This window comes from Schistocerca nitens, chromosome 1 (genome assembly GCF_023898315.1).
Source record: "Schistocerca nitens isolate TAMUIC-IGC-003100 chromosome 1, iqSchNite1.1, whole genome shotgun sequence".
Taxonomy (NCBI): domain Eukaryota; kingdom Metazoa; phylum Arthropoda; class Insecta; order Orthoptera; family Acrididae; genus Schistocerca; species Schistocerca nitens.
In genome coordinates, this window is record NC_064614.1 from 408,182,643 (window position 1) to 408,198,266 (window position 15,624).

General features: G+C 40.9%; 1 protein-coding gene and 1 long non-coding RNA gene across 2 annotated transcripts in view; one reads left to right on the top strand and one right to left on the bottom strand.

Moving 5' to 3' along the window:
- The window catches only part of LOC126249616 (replication factor C subunit 5), a 113,660-nt gene that overhangs the window by 71,593 nt on the left and 26,443 nt on the right, over nt 1–15,624 (top strand). The window contains exons 2-3 of the mRNA XM_049951289.1: nt 11,644–11,708; nt 15,390–15,517. Coding sequence (XP_049807246.1) covers nt 11,644–11,708; nt 15,390–15,517 — 193 coding nt within the window. The remainder of the gene's footprint in view (nt 1–11,643; nt 11,709–15,389; nt 15,518–15,624) is intronic.
- Nucleotides 3,505–4,235, bottom strand: LOC126249626 (uncharacterized). Its single transcript, XR_007545633.1, has 3 exons — nt 4,126–4,235; nt 3,861–3,971; nt 3,505–3,701 (listed from the first exon to the last, which is right to left on the bottom strand). It is a non-coding gene; the product is annotated as an uncharacterized LOC126249626 (long non-coding RNA).

Below are 15,624 nucleotides of genomic sequence, written 5' to 3' on the forward strand. Positions count from 1 at the left end.
ACTCATCCAGCCGTTGCTCCTTTTTGTTGAATGTTTCGAATTTTGTTTTGCAGTTCTTCTTTACAACAGAAGCGTATTGCGCTTCTGCTTTATCGGCACATACACCGTTCATCCAATTGCTCTCCACCAAAATCTGTAGAAAGGGATGAAATCGTTTGGGACCAGCCTCCCTGCACGCTATTGTGGGATCAAAGCAGCTTACAGCTTTTGTCAACCTAAAGTGTAAGGGAGATTTCTCCATCAACTTTGACACGAGCTTGATCATTCCTCTTCTGCATTCGCTCCGGAACTTAGCAATTTCAAGGGCTGTGAGAGACCTGCACTTTCTGAATTCATTCTTGACGGTGAACCCAATCTTGACGTGGTTCACACCCAAAAGATTGGATTCTTTCTCCAAATTAACTGACGGCAAGATCTTCGTCGGTTGGACAAATCGTGTCATTGTTGTCTCCATTATCTTTGTCAAAGCAGAGTGCAGGAACGGTGCTAGCGGCCAATCGGATTGGAAATCCTTTAGGAAAGGTGTCAAGTCTCCAGCAAGAGTCTTGAAAAAGGCAATTTTCGGACCAAGTAGCTTGTCCTTGAGGCTATCCTCCACTACTCTGTAGCTAGCACATTTTGGTTTGTTTTTTTCTTCCAGTTTTCCAACAAATATTCGCAGAAACGGAAGCATTACTAGAGCTCGCTCAGCAACTTCCACATTCTCCAGCCATCGGATCGCGCAAAACTTTAAGGGAAACAGTTCCGATTCCGTTGTCGAAATATACAGAGCTCTTCTGGCAGGGACATCCTTAAAAAGATTGTACAAGGCACATAAAAACTGAATTATCATCCACTGTGTTTCTTGAATTGCGGACTTGAAGGCGCCGTGAGCAACGTGAAGCCCACACGTTCCAATTTCCAGTAAAACGGTGTATACTCCTTCAATTTCTTTCAAAAAATTTTTAAGTTCCCTTAAGAACGCGAAGTTGACGTTAGGGCCGTCCATCGATACTTGTAAAAGTTTTTCATTGCTTCGCCGGGAATTTTTTTCTTGGAGGACTCGAGTAGCTTAGCTGCTGTCGAACTGCCTAGAAAAGCCGATGCGTAGTAACAGGTGCACACTAGATTTGTTTTAATGTCCCAATAACGCACTAAAATGTCCATCTGGATTCTTTTGCACACCTTGTTCAAGGATTCGTCAAAAAAAAACAACAATCCTTGATACGTTTACGAGGTCAGATTTAATTTCAGACTCAAAGAAGGGAGCTAGTCCATATTGCACGATATAACCGATTTTGTCCTTTTGTAAACGCGTGCTCTTGGCCACTTCACTGTCGGGGAACATTGCGGGGAAAAGCAACACGTCGCAGTGACTTGTGTGAAACGATGCACTCCAAACACCACAGTATTTCCGCCTTTGTTACTTCGTCCTTTATTGCCATTCGATCAATTCCTTTCATTTTATCCCCGGGTTTTGACATTGCAGCGACATCCTTCTGCGGAGGCTCAACAATTTCAGCGGCCAACGCCACTGTTGTTGACCCAGCTGAATCCGCAGATGTGGTAGTGGAAGTAGAATCTGTCTGCTGGGTTGAAGTGGTCGCCGCCGGTCGGGTGTTGACATACAAACTTGCTGTGCTTCTCATGGCAGCTGCTTTCGCGACGTGCTTCTTGGATTTTGTCATGTGTCTTGTAAGAGCCGATCTTCCCAAAGTATGGATGTTAATAAGGGTCCCTGGACATAATCCACATTTAGCACTATAAAGGTCTGTAGGTACTTTCACCAACCAGTCCTTGAATGCTGGATCTGAAAGCCAGCTATCTTGAAAACCAATCGACATGGCGCAGTCGCAGTGGTTGTTGGTGGGCAACCTTTATTGGAGAAAGAAGAACGATGGATATAAATAAGGCTGCGCCTCGTTATTACGCATTAGTGGTGGGCAGGAAATCGCGTATCTGTTAGAAATCGCAGTGACTGAGAAGTCACAGATATCACAGTAGCAACTTTACAAAATCTAACTGCGATTTCAGTCACAGTTAGCAGTCGCAAGTAGTAGTTCACATTCAAAGACGTGAGCCATCTATTGGTCGAATTTAGCACTGCTTTCTGCGATTTCAGTGACAAGTCGCAACTAAGAGTCGCAAGTAGCAACTAAAAAGCGCGGTTAACAGTGGCATCTGTTGGCCGAAGTTCGTACTACGTCCATCTCTGCAGTACGCTATGGAGTCTAACTGCGATTTCCGTGACAAGTCGCAACTAAGAGTCGCAAGTAGCAGCTAAAAAGCGCGGTTAACAGTGCCATCTGTGGGTCAAAGTTCGTACTACGCCCATCTCTGCGGTACGCTATGGAGTCTAACTGCGATTTCCGTGACAAGTCGCAACTAAGAGTCGCAAGTAGCAACTAAAAAGCGCAGTTAGCACTGCCATCTGTTGAGCAAAGTTCATACTACGCTATTCGCTACCGAGTCAAACTGCGATTTCTGTGACAAATCGCAACTAAGAGTCGCAAGTAGCAACTAAAAAGCGCAGTTAACATACTTTTCCTAGTGTCATCTGTTGACCGACGTACGTACTTCGTTGTGAGAGCCTTGTTCCTCACGAGATCGATGTGCTGTGTGTGCATATGAAGGGCTTATTTCAATAGTGGTACAAGTCCATTTTTGTTAATTTTGAGATATAGAGTCGTAAAGTTAAATGAGCGCTGAAAAATCTGCAGTTGAGATACCAGAAATATTCAAGCATATGGCTTCTTGCTAGAGATGAACCTTTATTTATGTTTGTTTGGATCACTAATTTCAGAAGCATTATAGACAGAAAAGTGGAGGTAATGGACTTGTACCACTATTGAAATAAGCCTTTCATATAATATGACGACATGCACATTCAGCATCAGTTATGGTTGGTCAAATACTGCTGTGACTCTGAATGTATTATATTAATAAGAAGCAACATTGCCGTTTTCTCCTGAAAATATCAAGTAACGTAACAAATGTGTTTGATTCTGCTTCCAATATGACAGTTTTGGTTAATACTCCACATGCCTACAGGACTTTGCAATGTTAACACAGCAGAACTCAGACATCTGTATAAGTGTAGAGAAATGAAAACAGTCATATGAATGCCTCACTTTTGTTACGACACAGTTCAAGACTCGGGAGAAAAGTTTTACACCTGGTGTTCTACATGGCAACTTCACACACAAGAACTTTTTGCCGACACTACTACCACCTACATAAGTAAGCTTTTCCTGTGTTACTTTCAAGTAATGCACTTAAGCTATTCCTGATTTAACTGGAAGATCTGTACTTCCCACTTTCATATCAACAGCCTCAAAATGCATATTGTAGACTTCGGGATATGTTACAGGTCAGTGTCACACCAAGATTGTGGAGAAAGGGGGGGGGGGGGGGCATGTCGCTCTCCAACAAGTGTTTACCAATAAGTAAGTGGCGGAAAATTATGGGTATAGGACGGCTTAAACATGTGGAAAATGAGATTTTTATTATTCACTCACTGTATTTGACATTTATTATTCCTTTAAAATCGCACAACAACTTCGATAAAACACAGCTTAATCATTCACACACTTATTTCACAATTGTTTCACTTTTAAACTGCAAATCCTCTAAGAGCTGTCTTGAATCTTCACGAGTCCCTCCCAACAGCCTTGATGTGGATAGATACGTACAGCAACCAGTAATCAGAGTCAGAACTGTGTCTGCAAAAACACAAGGATTATTAAACAATTTTTGCTGTCATTAATTACTAGAAGTATAATTGACAGAGTAGATTGCTAATATTTGCTATAATGAATATCACATTTGCAAGAACGATCTCACTGAAGTAATTAAGTCCATCGAAACGCTTAGAAACTAACCTCTCGTCTGACGAAAACGGTCTAAAGATGCAGTGGCAATTTCTTCAGATCTGTTGACAATGATATTTTCAGTTATCACTTTACTGAGTGACTGAAATGTAGTTCAGGTACCTGTGAACATAACAATATGTTAGAATTCATTTTCTAAATACGAACTATTACGGTACTGTACGGCTACTTACATATTAATTACACTATTAATATTTTCACAGTTGTTTCTTTAATACAAAATTAAAGCCAACGGAAGAAAAAACGTAAAACATACTTGCCAATGACAGGTTTGTTGCGATGCAATTTTCCGTGTTGACAGATGTAACTTTTTCATACAGTAGTAAGTCGCAGAAATCGCAGGAGTCACAGAAATCGCAGAAGTAGCAGGAGTCACAGAAATCGCAGAAGTAGCAGGAGTCACAGAAATCGCAGAAGTAGCAGAAATCGCGGAAGTAGCAGAAATCGCAGAAATAGCAGTGGCGGAGGGATACACGACCTATGCTCCTTAACTGCGACTCTTAACTGCGACAAATCGCAGTTAAGAATAACAGATACTGAAAAGTAGCATTCACAGAAATCACTGATATCGGAAAATCGCAGTTTAGCCCATCACTATTACGCATAATGAAATATGACACAATGAGTGTTACCTACCTTGTCAGTTTATAAAATTTTGCCCCGCACGTGCACAGAATTGAATTCAACAGGTGAGCCGAGCACACTGACTACTGACAGACAGTGTGATTTGAAAATCGAACGAGGCACGTTTGACAACACTGTCTCTGCAAAGCAACAATCGGCGTTAATTACGATATTATTAGTAGCGCTGTGTTGGTTGACCCTTTAAGAAACTATGAATGACAAGACGTATCAACCAGTCTTACTCCAGTAACCTGTTGCAAGTTTCTAGCTAATTTTACATGTCCAGTACAGCACCTCAATTATAAAGACGAAAGATATTAAGGCTTATCGACCAAAGTTCTGAAGGCTTCGCCACCTTTTCGTTCTAGCTTATTCCTTACCATGAGGCTTCTTCTTCTCTCTCTCTCAGTGGCGCAGTGGTTAGACACTGGACTCGCATTCGGGAGGACGACGGTTCAATCCCGCGTCCGGCCATCCTGATTTAGGTTTTCCGTGATTTCCCTAAATCACTCCAGGCAAATGCCGGGATGGTTCCTCTAAAAGGGCACGGCCGACTTCCTTCCCCATCCTTCCCTAATCCGATGAGACCGATGACCACGCTGTCTGGTCTCCTTCCCCAAAACCAACCAACCAACCAACCAACCTTCTCTCTCTCTCTCTCTCTCTCTCTCTCTCTCTCTCTCTCTCTATCATCTATCGGCTGCTATTGGTTACTTGCTCTCGTGTCCCATCCACGAATTCTAAGTTACGAAGTCTGCCGGTTATGAACGACTTGGCCTCCCAGTTACTTTACAGCTTAGGCTCTCTCCTGTGTGTAAAATTTCCGAAGTGCTTTAGGACTTGGTAGACCTTCTATTGTACATATACCGATTTTAATTTAAAGTCTAGATTCTGTAGCAGCGTACATGTTGATTTACTTGTAGAGGAATGATTTACCCGCTTAATTTTAAAATATGGTTTTACTTGATATGCAGTAAATTGATAATGTCGCTTTGTATGTATCCCTCCGTACCTAGAAACGTAATAAACCCTGTTCAGCTGTTATTGTTGTCTTCACGTTATGTTTTCTTGCTGTTCTTTGACGAACTTGCAAGCCCCCTCTCCATATTTTTCTGCTAATCAAGTCCGCAATAAAGGAAACACTCTGGATGATAATTCAGTTTGTACATGCCTTGTAAAATCTATTTAAGGATTTCCATCCCAGACTAGCTCTGTACGAGGTGCATTCAAGTTCTCAGGCCACCGATTTTTTTTCTAATTAACTACTCACCCGAAATCGATGAAACTGGCGTTACTTCTCGACGTAATCGCCCTGCAGACGTACACATTTTTCACAACGCTAATGCCATGATTCCATGGCAGCGGCGAAGGCTTCTTTAGGAGTCTGTTTTGACCACTGGAAAATCGCTGAGGCAATAGCAGCACGGCTGGTGAATGTGCGGCCACGGAGAGTGTCTTTCATTGTTGGAAAAAGCCAAAAGTCACTAGGAGCCAGGTCAGGTGAGTAGGGAGCATGAGGAATCACTTCAAAGTTGTTATCACGAAGAAACTGTTGCGTAACATTAGCTCGGTGTGCGGGTGCGTTGTCTTGGTGAAACAGCACACGCGCAGCCCTTCCCAGACGTTTTTGTTGCAGTGCAGGAAGGAATTTGTTCTTCAAAACATTTTCGTAGGATGCACCTGTTACCGTAGTGCCCTTTGGAACGCAATGGGTAGGATTACGCCCTCGCTGTCCCAGAACATGGACACCATCATTTCTCCAGCACTGGCGGTTACCCAAAATTTTTTTGGTGGCGGTGAATCTGTGTGCTTCCATTGAGTTGACTGGCGCATTGTTTCTGGATTGAAAAATGGCATCCACGTCTCATCCATTGTCACAACCGTCGAAAAGAAAGTCCCATTCATGCTGTCGTTGCACGTCAACATTGCTTGGCAACATGCCACACGGACAGCCATGTGGTTGTCCGTCAGCATTCGTGGCACCCACCTGGATGACACTTTTCGCATTTTCAGATCGTCATGCAGGATTGTGTGCACAGAAGCCATAGGCATGTCAACTCTGGAGGCGATCTGTTCAACAGTCATTCGGCGATCCCCCAAAACAATTCTCTCCACTTTCTCGATCATGTCGTCAGACCGGCTTGTGCGAGCTCGAGGTTGTTTCGGTTTGTTGTCACACCTCGCACGATGTTCTGCCTTCATTAAACTGTTGCACCCACGAATGCACTTTCGACACATCCATAACTCCATCACCACATGTCTCCTTCAACTGTTGATGAATTTCAATGGCTTTCACACCATGCAAATTCAGAAAACTAATGATTGCACGCTGTTCAAGTAAGGAAAGCGTCGCCATTTTAAGTATTTAAAACAGTTCTCATTCTCGCCGCTGGCGGTAAAATTCTATCTGCCATCTCTGGGACGTATTGACAATGAACGCGGCCTCATTTTAAAATAATGCACATGTTTCTATCTCTTTCCAGTCCGGAGAAAAACAATCGGAGGCCTTATAACTTGAATGCACCTCGTATATTTGGACCATTGAATCGGAACGTTTGCCCTTGAAGATTTGCGTGATCCGATGGCTGGAGAACTTTGATGTTGCGGAGTGCGCTCTAGTAACTGTTTCTGTATTTGCTAATGTTTGTTGCAAAGATAGAGCACAAAAAAAACCCGAAACGTGCTAGCTACACGGTAGTCTATGATCATCTGAAGAACATGCTACTCGGCTCAATAAACTCATATTTCAAGACTCTTTCTCCAGACTTGTCTTCTTTAATTATTGACCAACTTACGTAATGTTTTTGTTTACCACTTATTTGCCAGCTAGTGTTTTCCTGTAATACTGTCTCGACGTTTTTTTTTTTTTCTCTTTACATATACCAAGTTATATTTTTTGGCATTGAATGTATAAACAGCAATTGTTTTATTTGTATTTAATCACGGTAACAGCGGCTGTATTATTACAGCGTTTCACGGTATTGGGATTTTGAACAGGCATGTAACGATGTTAGCTGCTGAAAGTGATGGCTCGTCTTTCGTGTGATCGATTTCTGGCTTGGACATCTCACCTCGCCTCCTCAGCTCGCAGCGATGTCTCTTCCCACTTCATCCAGTCACTGGATCGCTTTGCATTGACCAGCTGACGCCATGGTGACTCCTATTCTGTCCCATCCTTCATTGCCACTCCAGTCCCAGTCAGGCAGAACGCAGAATGCTCTCAAAGATCCCTAGACCTTGTTGTGAGTGCTCGCAGCCTTACGTCAGTGGGTGTTTAAATGTTGTACAGTACATTCAGAGTTTCGAATAAAAACAATGTAAAAGTTGATGCATCACTCTTCGAGAAAACATGACACCGACTACAGCAAAGTATAAACTTCACTTTGTAAAGGTTCTCCTAAATCGCTGCAGCTATGATCACGAAATAAAAACTAAATAGTGTTATTGGAAAACGGCTTATGGAAAGTTTAGGGGTTTTATACTTCCGAGCACTTTAGGAAACGAAATCCAGCAAAAAACAACGCGTTTTCGAAAGATCTTTGATTCGCATCAGCATTTGGACTGCATGTTTGCGTAATACGAAAGTATATGTATGAAATACATCAAATACAGCAGTTTAGTTTCCGAAGCATTCTTAGGTTCCTGCCTAACCACGTCCTTCGAGAAAAAAACAGCAAAACATTGTTAATGCCCAATATTATATGTGAAAGTTCAGCTTTTCGTGAAGATATAGTGTACTTACATTACTTTAACCCATTAACCTTTCGTCTTCGTATGGTCATGCTACTTAACAATGATGCTGCTAGTGGTTGAGTACATAACATGTATTATGCACTGATCGAGGCCCACGAGAAAGACAGGCCGCGGCGCGTACGTCACGAAGAACGGCCTGAGCTCGCTCGTTCCCTTAACTCAGCGTGCAAAATGCATATTTAAATCTGTTAACTCGCAACCGGGTGCGTGCATACTAACGAGAATTTCATCTTGTACTGGAATCCGTTATTATGAAGTCTTACTGATTACTGTTCGTACAACAAAATTTAAAATCAATTCTCGATAGAAATGGTATAACTACTCGTTTACAACATTTAGTCTCTTCTTTGTAACAGTTCTCCTTTCATAGAAGATGTAGTGCCTTACGCAACTGATAATCATTTTGGTATGATTTTAATTGCCAAATTAGAGCCTGTTAGTAGGCCTACGGACTTCCTATCATTGTAGGACTAATAATAGTGGATTCCAATAGTCAATGCAGTTCTCTTTCGTACATACACATTTAGTTACGTAAACCGGTGTAGAAACGCACTTTGCTGAGTTGAGCGAGCTCGGCCTACATTCGTAACGTACGCGCCTTGGCCTGTCTTTCTCGTAGGCCTCGTGCTCTGAATAACTGCCGTCATTCGCTAGTGAGATCACGTGATATGAGCTATGACTGGCTGACAAAAGTGAATCGCTCAACGCAATCTCTATTTTAAGGCTTCGGAAGCTACTGTGCTGTAACTTGTGGAATTTGTGTATATACTTTCGCAATACGAAAATAAAATCTGTCCATATTGCCTCGCATCAAACATCTTTCCAAACGCATTGTTTTTCCAGTTTCCTTAAGTGCTGGGACATCCTCAGCCGGTATAAGACCTTCACTATTCAAAGGACTGATAGGTTTTACAGCCCGAGGGAAAGTATACTGTTGCTTAACATGAATGTATTTTCACCCGCTTTATACGTAATTTCATCCGGGAGAAATTGTGTTTTTAACCGGGAAAAATCCGGGAATTTTTTTTTCTTGCCCACGTAGACACCCTGTGAGAGGAAATGGCACAGGAGATATGTTTGTGATCTGGGTCTGGGTGTAGTGCCTGTCTGTGAAGACCTTGCTGAGACCCTCATCATACTGAGCAACAGCATTCTTGTCCCTGCAGATAAGCTGTCCCTGGGTGGTCATGCTGTATGGGAGAGATTTTTTGGTGTGAAAGGGATGACAGCTGTCAGAATTCAGGTACCAGATACTATTGATGGTTGGTGGGTTTAATGTGGACAGAGGTGCAGATGGAACCATTAGAGAGGAAGAGGTCAGCACCTAGCCAACAGACAGGAGATGGCCAATATTTAGGAAGGTGGCACGCTCGGTTGAGGAGGGGCATGTGAAGTGGATGGGAGAGAAGGTGTTGACATTGTGAAGGAACGAAGATAAGGTATCTTGGCCCTGAGTCCAGATCATGAAGATATCAACTAACCTGAACCAGACTAGGGATTTGGCATTTTGGGAGGCTAGGAAGGTCTCCTCCAGATGGCCCACAAAAAGGCTGGTGGAGTGGCTTTGGAGTGTAAAGAAGTTGGGAAATGTAATGTTCAATAGTGGTAAGACCACCAGCATAAGGGATGGTGGTGTACAGGGAGGTGGCATCAACAGTGACTAGTAGGGACCAGAACGTAAAGGGCTGGGGATGAATGAGAGTCAATAAAGGAAGTGATTGGTGTCTTTGGCGTGGAAGGCTAGATTACGGGTGATTGGTGTGCAGGGTATCATAGGGGTGAGGAGGGAAATGGATTCAGGGGAGAGGTTCTGAGAAGGGCCTAAGGCTTTAAGCAGGGACTGGAAGTTGTATTTGACTATAACTGGCAGAGCTGGTATGGGATCACTCTGGATATGTGTATAGGTGGAGGATTCAGATAACTGGCAGAGGCCTTCTACCAGATAGTCACTCTGATTCATAATAAGTGGTGGAACCTTTGCCTGCAGATAGGGTGATTATACCAGGATTTGTCTTGAGATTGTGTATAGCTGTTCTTTCTTTTACTAAAAGGTTGGTGTTCTGAGGAAGGGACCTGGGGAAGGATGGTGAGTCTAAGTTGTAGGTAAAGAATTCCTGGAAGGTGACCAGTGGGTGTTTCACAAAAGCATCACACTTCTCACACATGACCGCCACCAATGGGAACTCTGACAGGAATTCTTTGCTGAAGAAGGCTTTGGCCGAAAGCTATAATTTGTGACATTCTTTTTGTTGTGCCTGTCTGCAACTCAACAGGTCATCTTTATGGTGAGTAGCAATCTATCCTTTTCCTAACATTGTTTATATTCCAGCCTGGAATTACCTGGGTTTATTTTTCCTTTTATGCAATGTCATATAATGTAGATTATTTCATACCAAATGTATTTGTTTCTTGGCATTGAGTTCTGTAATTGCAATCTTTGTAGGTCTTCCATTTACACGACTTTAACTGAAATACTGTACTATGTCATGGTCACACTGTTACGCAGTACCTCTTAAGATTGTCATAGGCTTAGTTTTTGCACATAATCTACATGTAATCTGCATTCAATATATTGTTTTTTAGAGTTACAAGAATAGTATTTTATCTTTTTAATGTAAATCAAGAACAGAACAGGTCCTAACACGGAGCATTTGCCCCTCCATATTTGATATTAATAATTATTTGAATGACTCACTGTTTGTTTTAACGACATAAATGGTTTCTTGTCACTAATACATGATTTTTATCAATTGATAGCCAGTTCCTCTTACACCCAGGTTTCATTGATTGTAAAGTAATATTGTGGTGAAAACAGAATCATTCTCAATGGCAGTTATCATTTCGTCTGTTAAATATGCTGCAGCTGCAGGGCTTTCCATAATGCCATTCCGACTGTTAGACATTAGATTCAGTTGACTAAGTAGGTCTATTGGCGTTTGCGTACTGTAGATAACATTCTAAATTGCCATAAAAATAGGGGTGGGATTGAGATGAATCAGTAGTTTTAAATTCTAGATTTATCACCTTCTTATCAATCAGAGCCACTTCAGCTGTTTTTGGGTTGTCTGGGAAACTACCAGTGCAACCTGTCTTAAAACTACAAGAAGCAGTTACCATTAAAGATCTTAAAAATACACTACTGCCTCACATTCATAGCCCTTAGCAAATACGAATATAAAGTTAGAGAAATGAGATCATTTGAGACATGGGGATAGTTTTGTGGGTGCAGTATACTGTAATATATTAATAAGGAGAACAGAATGTAATAATCACGTGCCCTTCATTGCATATTGTGTTGTGACTTGTAATTTGTAGGCATAGCCTCATTACTTTGTGTTTTCTGCCATATATTGTCTACCTGTTGCATATAAAATGTTACAATTTGTTTTTGTTACAGGGTTGAAAAATATCGACCAAAAACTCTTGATGATCTGATATCACATGATGATATTGTTAAAACAAGTAAGTATTTTTTCTCTTATTGAGTTCAGAATTTATGGATTAGTGTGTTTAATTTCACATGGTGCATAAATTTTATTCAAAACTCTAGTTATAGTTTGACATGATGATGATGATGATGATGATTCCATGTTGGAAAAACAAACAAAACCAAGAAAATGCACTCACCTACATAAGAAATTTTCTATTTTATTATGTACATTCATGTACTACACATCAGGCTTTAGACTAAATTACCATAATCACCCATTTATAAAATGACCCAGATTATAACACGCCCCCCCTTTTTAAATAGGCTCCTTGAGAAAAATTTATTTTTTAACATGTTCTGACTAATCAAAATTAGAAACTTTCTCTGCGTAAACTGTTTTAACATACACCTATGCTGTTTATTGATTGTATACATTTTGATAATACAAGGAGAAACAAAACAAACAAAAAGAAACTGTGTACAATAATTTTTATCTTCAGTGCCTTTTTTTGTTTACTTAGATGGCTCGTCTGTGATATCACAATTTTTCATCATCATCGCCGTCGTCATCCTAACAGTACAGCTGTGAAACTTATATCTTCATTGCCACAAATATTTGGCTGTTTCTTCCAAATATGTTGTAATTTCTGTGGTTGTGATGCCGGTGGAACCTGAGAACACAGATATTTTTTTAATTTATTTATTTTTTTCTTTCCCCCCCCCCCCCCCCCCCCCCCCTCTCTGAAACCCTAGTGTTTCGCTTCTGTACTGAAGTGAGATTGTTACAATGTCTCATGCTTCCACATATATCGTCTGCCCGCCTCTCTCTCATTGGCTGTGTAGAACCAGCAGCCAACACACCTCCAATTGTTCCCGTCATACTTCACGGGGAGCCTTGACAACATTGATGATGCACAAAACACGTATGTACACCACAGGCCCCAATCTTGATTGTTAGCACATCCTGTGGAAATATATGTTGTTGTTGTTGTTGTTGAGTATTTGTCCAATTTTAACATCAATTCGATTCCAAAAAATGGATTTAAGCAAACTGCTGTTTAAATATGGTTGATGTGCATAAAAAGCCAGAAGTCACAGTATACATTTCCATGGATGGCAACAAGGCGTAATTTCTGCTCACTCATAGCCAAGCTCGTTTCATGGTGCGTCTTCCAATGTTCCGTAATGTTGTTCTTGACCAACAATAAAATGTGGATGGCAGTATCTTACAGGGTGCAGGTCATACGTGGTAACAACAGCTAATACATACTAAATAAAAGATTGCAATCACGACTCAGTCCAATTCTCGAAACTATGATGGGGATTTACTTCTATTGATACTATCTCGAAAACAGGTCTTTCCACTGTAATCTATTCTCGCGATAGCTATTGCAGTCAGTTTAAAGTGATTTATTTCGTTTTTTAGACTTTTAATTCTGTGTTAATTCTATTTCTCGTTTCATCTTCTCCAAAGCTGGTAACGTTTTTCTGTGGTATTCTAATATGGTACGTGAACCCAAGTGGCATATCGTTACAGGTTCTCATAAACAAAATATTGACTTGAGTTCAGAATCAAGTAATGGTTTTTGATGGAGAAGATTTTCGCCATTGAATGTTACTTTTACTTTTACTTAAAAAGCAGCATAAATGTGTGTATATGGTATCCATTATGTTTGGAAGCATTTATTACTAACCTGTTCAGATACAACAGAAGTTCGTAAGTTGACAGAATTTAATGTAATTTTCTCCAGTGTTTCACAAAATTGTCAATTTTTGAGCAGAGCATTACATTGTTGTACTCACTAGTACATAGTTTCTCGCGTATCCCTTGTGCTAGCGCCATGAGTCAAATTTCACGTGATTGGTCGAGCAAGGTCAATACTGTATTGAGTGCTTTGGCGTATCGAGAAACCTCGAGGCCATTGGAACACAAGTGTTGGGTATGACTTTTTTAAATGGCACCCTGTATTTTTTATTCCGTAATTCATTTCCTCTCCTAAAGACCTATTCAAAAATGTATCTCAGTGTACCATTCAGTGAGAAACAACATTATTAATTACATAACACAACATTGACGTTGACGCACCCAGTGCTTAGTGCAGGTACTCAGAGTAATGGAACGCATCCACATGCTGACGTTGACAGAGGACAAATGTAAACGTAAGTAGAATGCACACCCGTCATTCCATCAGCCATCATCAGTTGAAGAACTGTGTGAGTAGAATGTACACCAACGAAGAGAAGGTAGAAATGCTAATCATCTATGGGCAACATAAGTTAGCAGAACAGTAATTGCCATACTGTTTTCTTAAGTATGCGTACATTTAGTACAGTAGTTTAGTCCTTTTAAATACTGTTGTGTAGAGAAGGCATACAGTAAAGTCTGTCCTTCCTACAAACTGCATTGACATAATGTTTGTTGTTGTTGTTGTTGTTGTTGTTGAAGGTAGCCGAAATGCTTCACAGGCAGCGGAACTGTACAGAGAGTGATATTCTGACAAGAACCCACTGTCCGGACAGATGTTTTCTCATCTTGTTGCAACGCTTCAGGAAATGGGAAGTTTCAACCCACAACAACGCAATCATCATAGCACTCGCACAGACGAAGCTGCCGAAGTTACTGTACTTACTTCTGTTGCTATGAATCAACATGTGAGCACATGACAGCTTGAACATGAGATTGGCAATCCTAAAACCAGTGTACATCATATTGTTACACGTCACCGGGTCCATCCTTACCATGTACACCTACATCAAGAGTTGCATGGGAATGATTTCCAGAACCGTGTACTTCTGGATGGTGTGGCTATGAACCAGAATGCTTATGTGGTATCAACACATGGATGTCCAGCACATAATGCCTTGTGTGGACAAGTGTTCTGAACAGCAGGTATCCTGCCAGATGGATTGGTTTTGAAGGAGCAGTTACTTGGCCTGCTAGGTCTCCTGATTTAAATCCTCTGGACTTTTTTATTTGGGGATGCATTAAAGACATGGTGTTATGTTTTTACTTGGTTTTCATTTGTTTTCTGACAGCTCCAGCAAGTGGACGAGTTTGTGATCCTGGGCTCAAAGTCAGTGTTGTGTTATGCAGTTAATAACGTTGTGTTTCAGTGAATGGTACACTGTGATATATTTTTGAATAGGTCTTTAGGAGAAGAAATGAATTACCGAATAAAAAAATACAGAGTGCCATCTAAAAAAGTCATACTGCTGTTCATATCTTTCTACAAAACAATGCTACAATGAAGGCAATCATGCTTATTGATGTCCCCCTGGTGGCTAAAGAACATTTGCTTGAAACATTTTGTAATTGCATCTGGACGGACAGTTATTTAGAGTGGTCAAGATAAATGGAACACCCTGTGTGTGTGTGTGTGTGTGTGTGTGTGTGTGTGTGTGTACGCGCACTTTCTCTCCCCAGCAGAAGCTTCTGCATTTCTACTATAGAATATACTGCAGAGTCTCATAATATTAGCAAACTATTGTACTTACATTGCTGTTTGAGAAAAATGGACCTGATCATTTATGACAAGTTGTGTGATGTGTTGAATGGTACATGCAGTCAGAATTTGACCAATAAATATTCACCAAAACAAAAAATTTTTTGTACTACTGAAGTAGCATTTACAGAATATTTCGTATATAGCTGATAAATATTTTAGTTTGGTAATGGAGTATACCGAATAATGCTTACTTTCTTTGTTGTCTAGTTAACAGATTCATTAAAGAGGACCAGCTCCCACATTTGCTCTTTTATGGCCCTCCTGGAACAGGCAAAACTAGTACCATTCTTGCTTGTGCCAGGCAACTGTACCCGCCTAAACAGTTTTCATCAATGGTATGTTGATTTTACTAAAAATTAACTGTCAGAACTAACTCATAGTACTTAATCTCAAGTAACCGATGATTTTACCTATAAAAGTCAGTTTTTACAGGAGTTTTCAA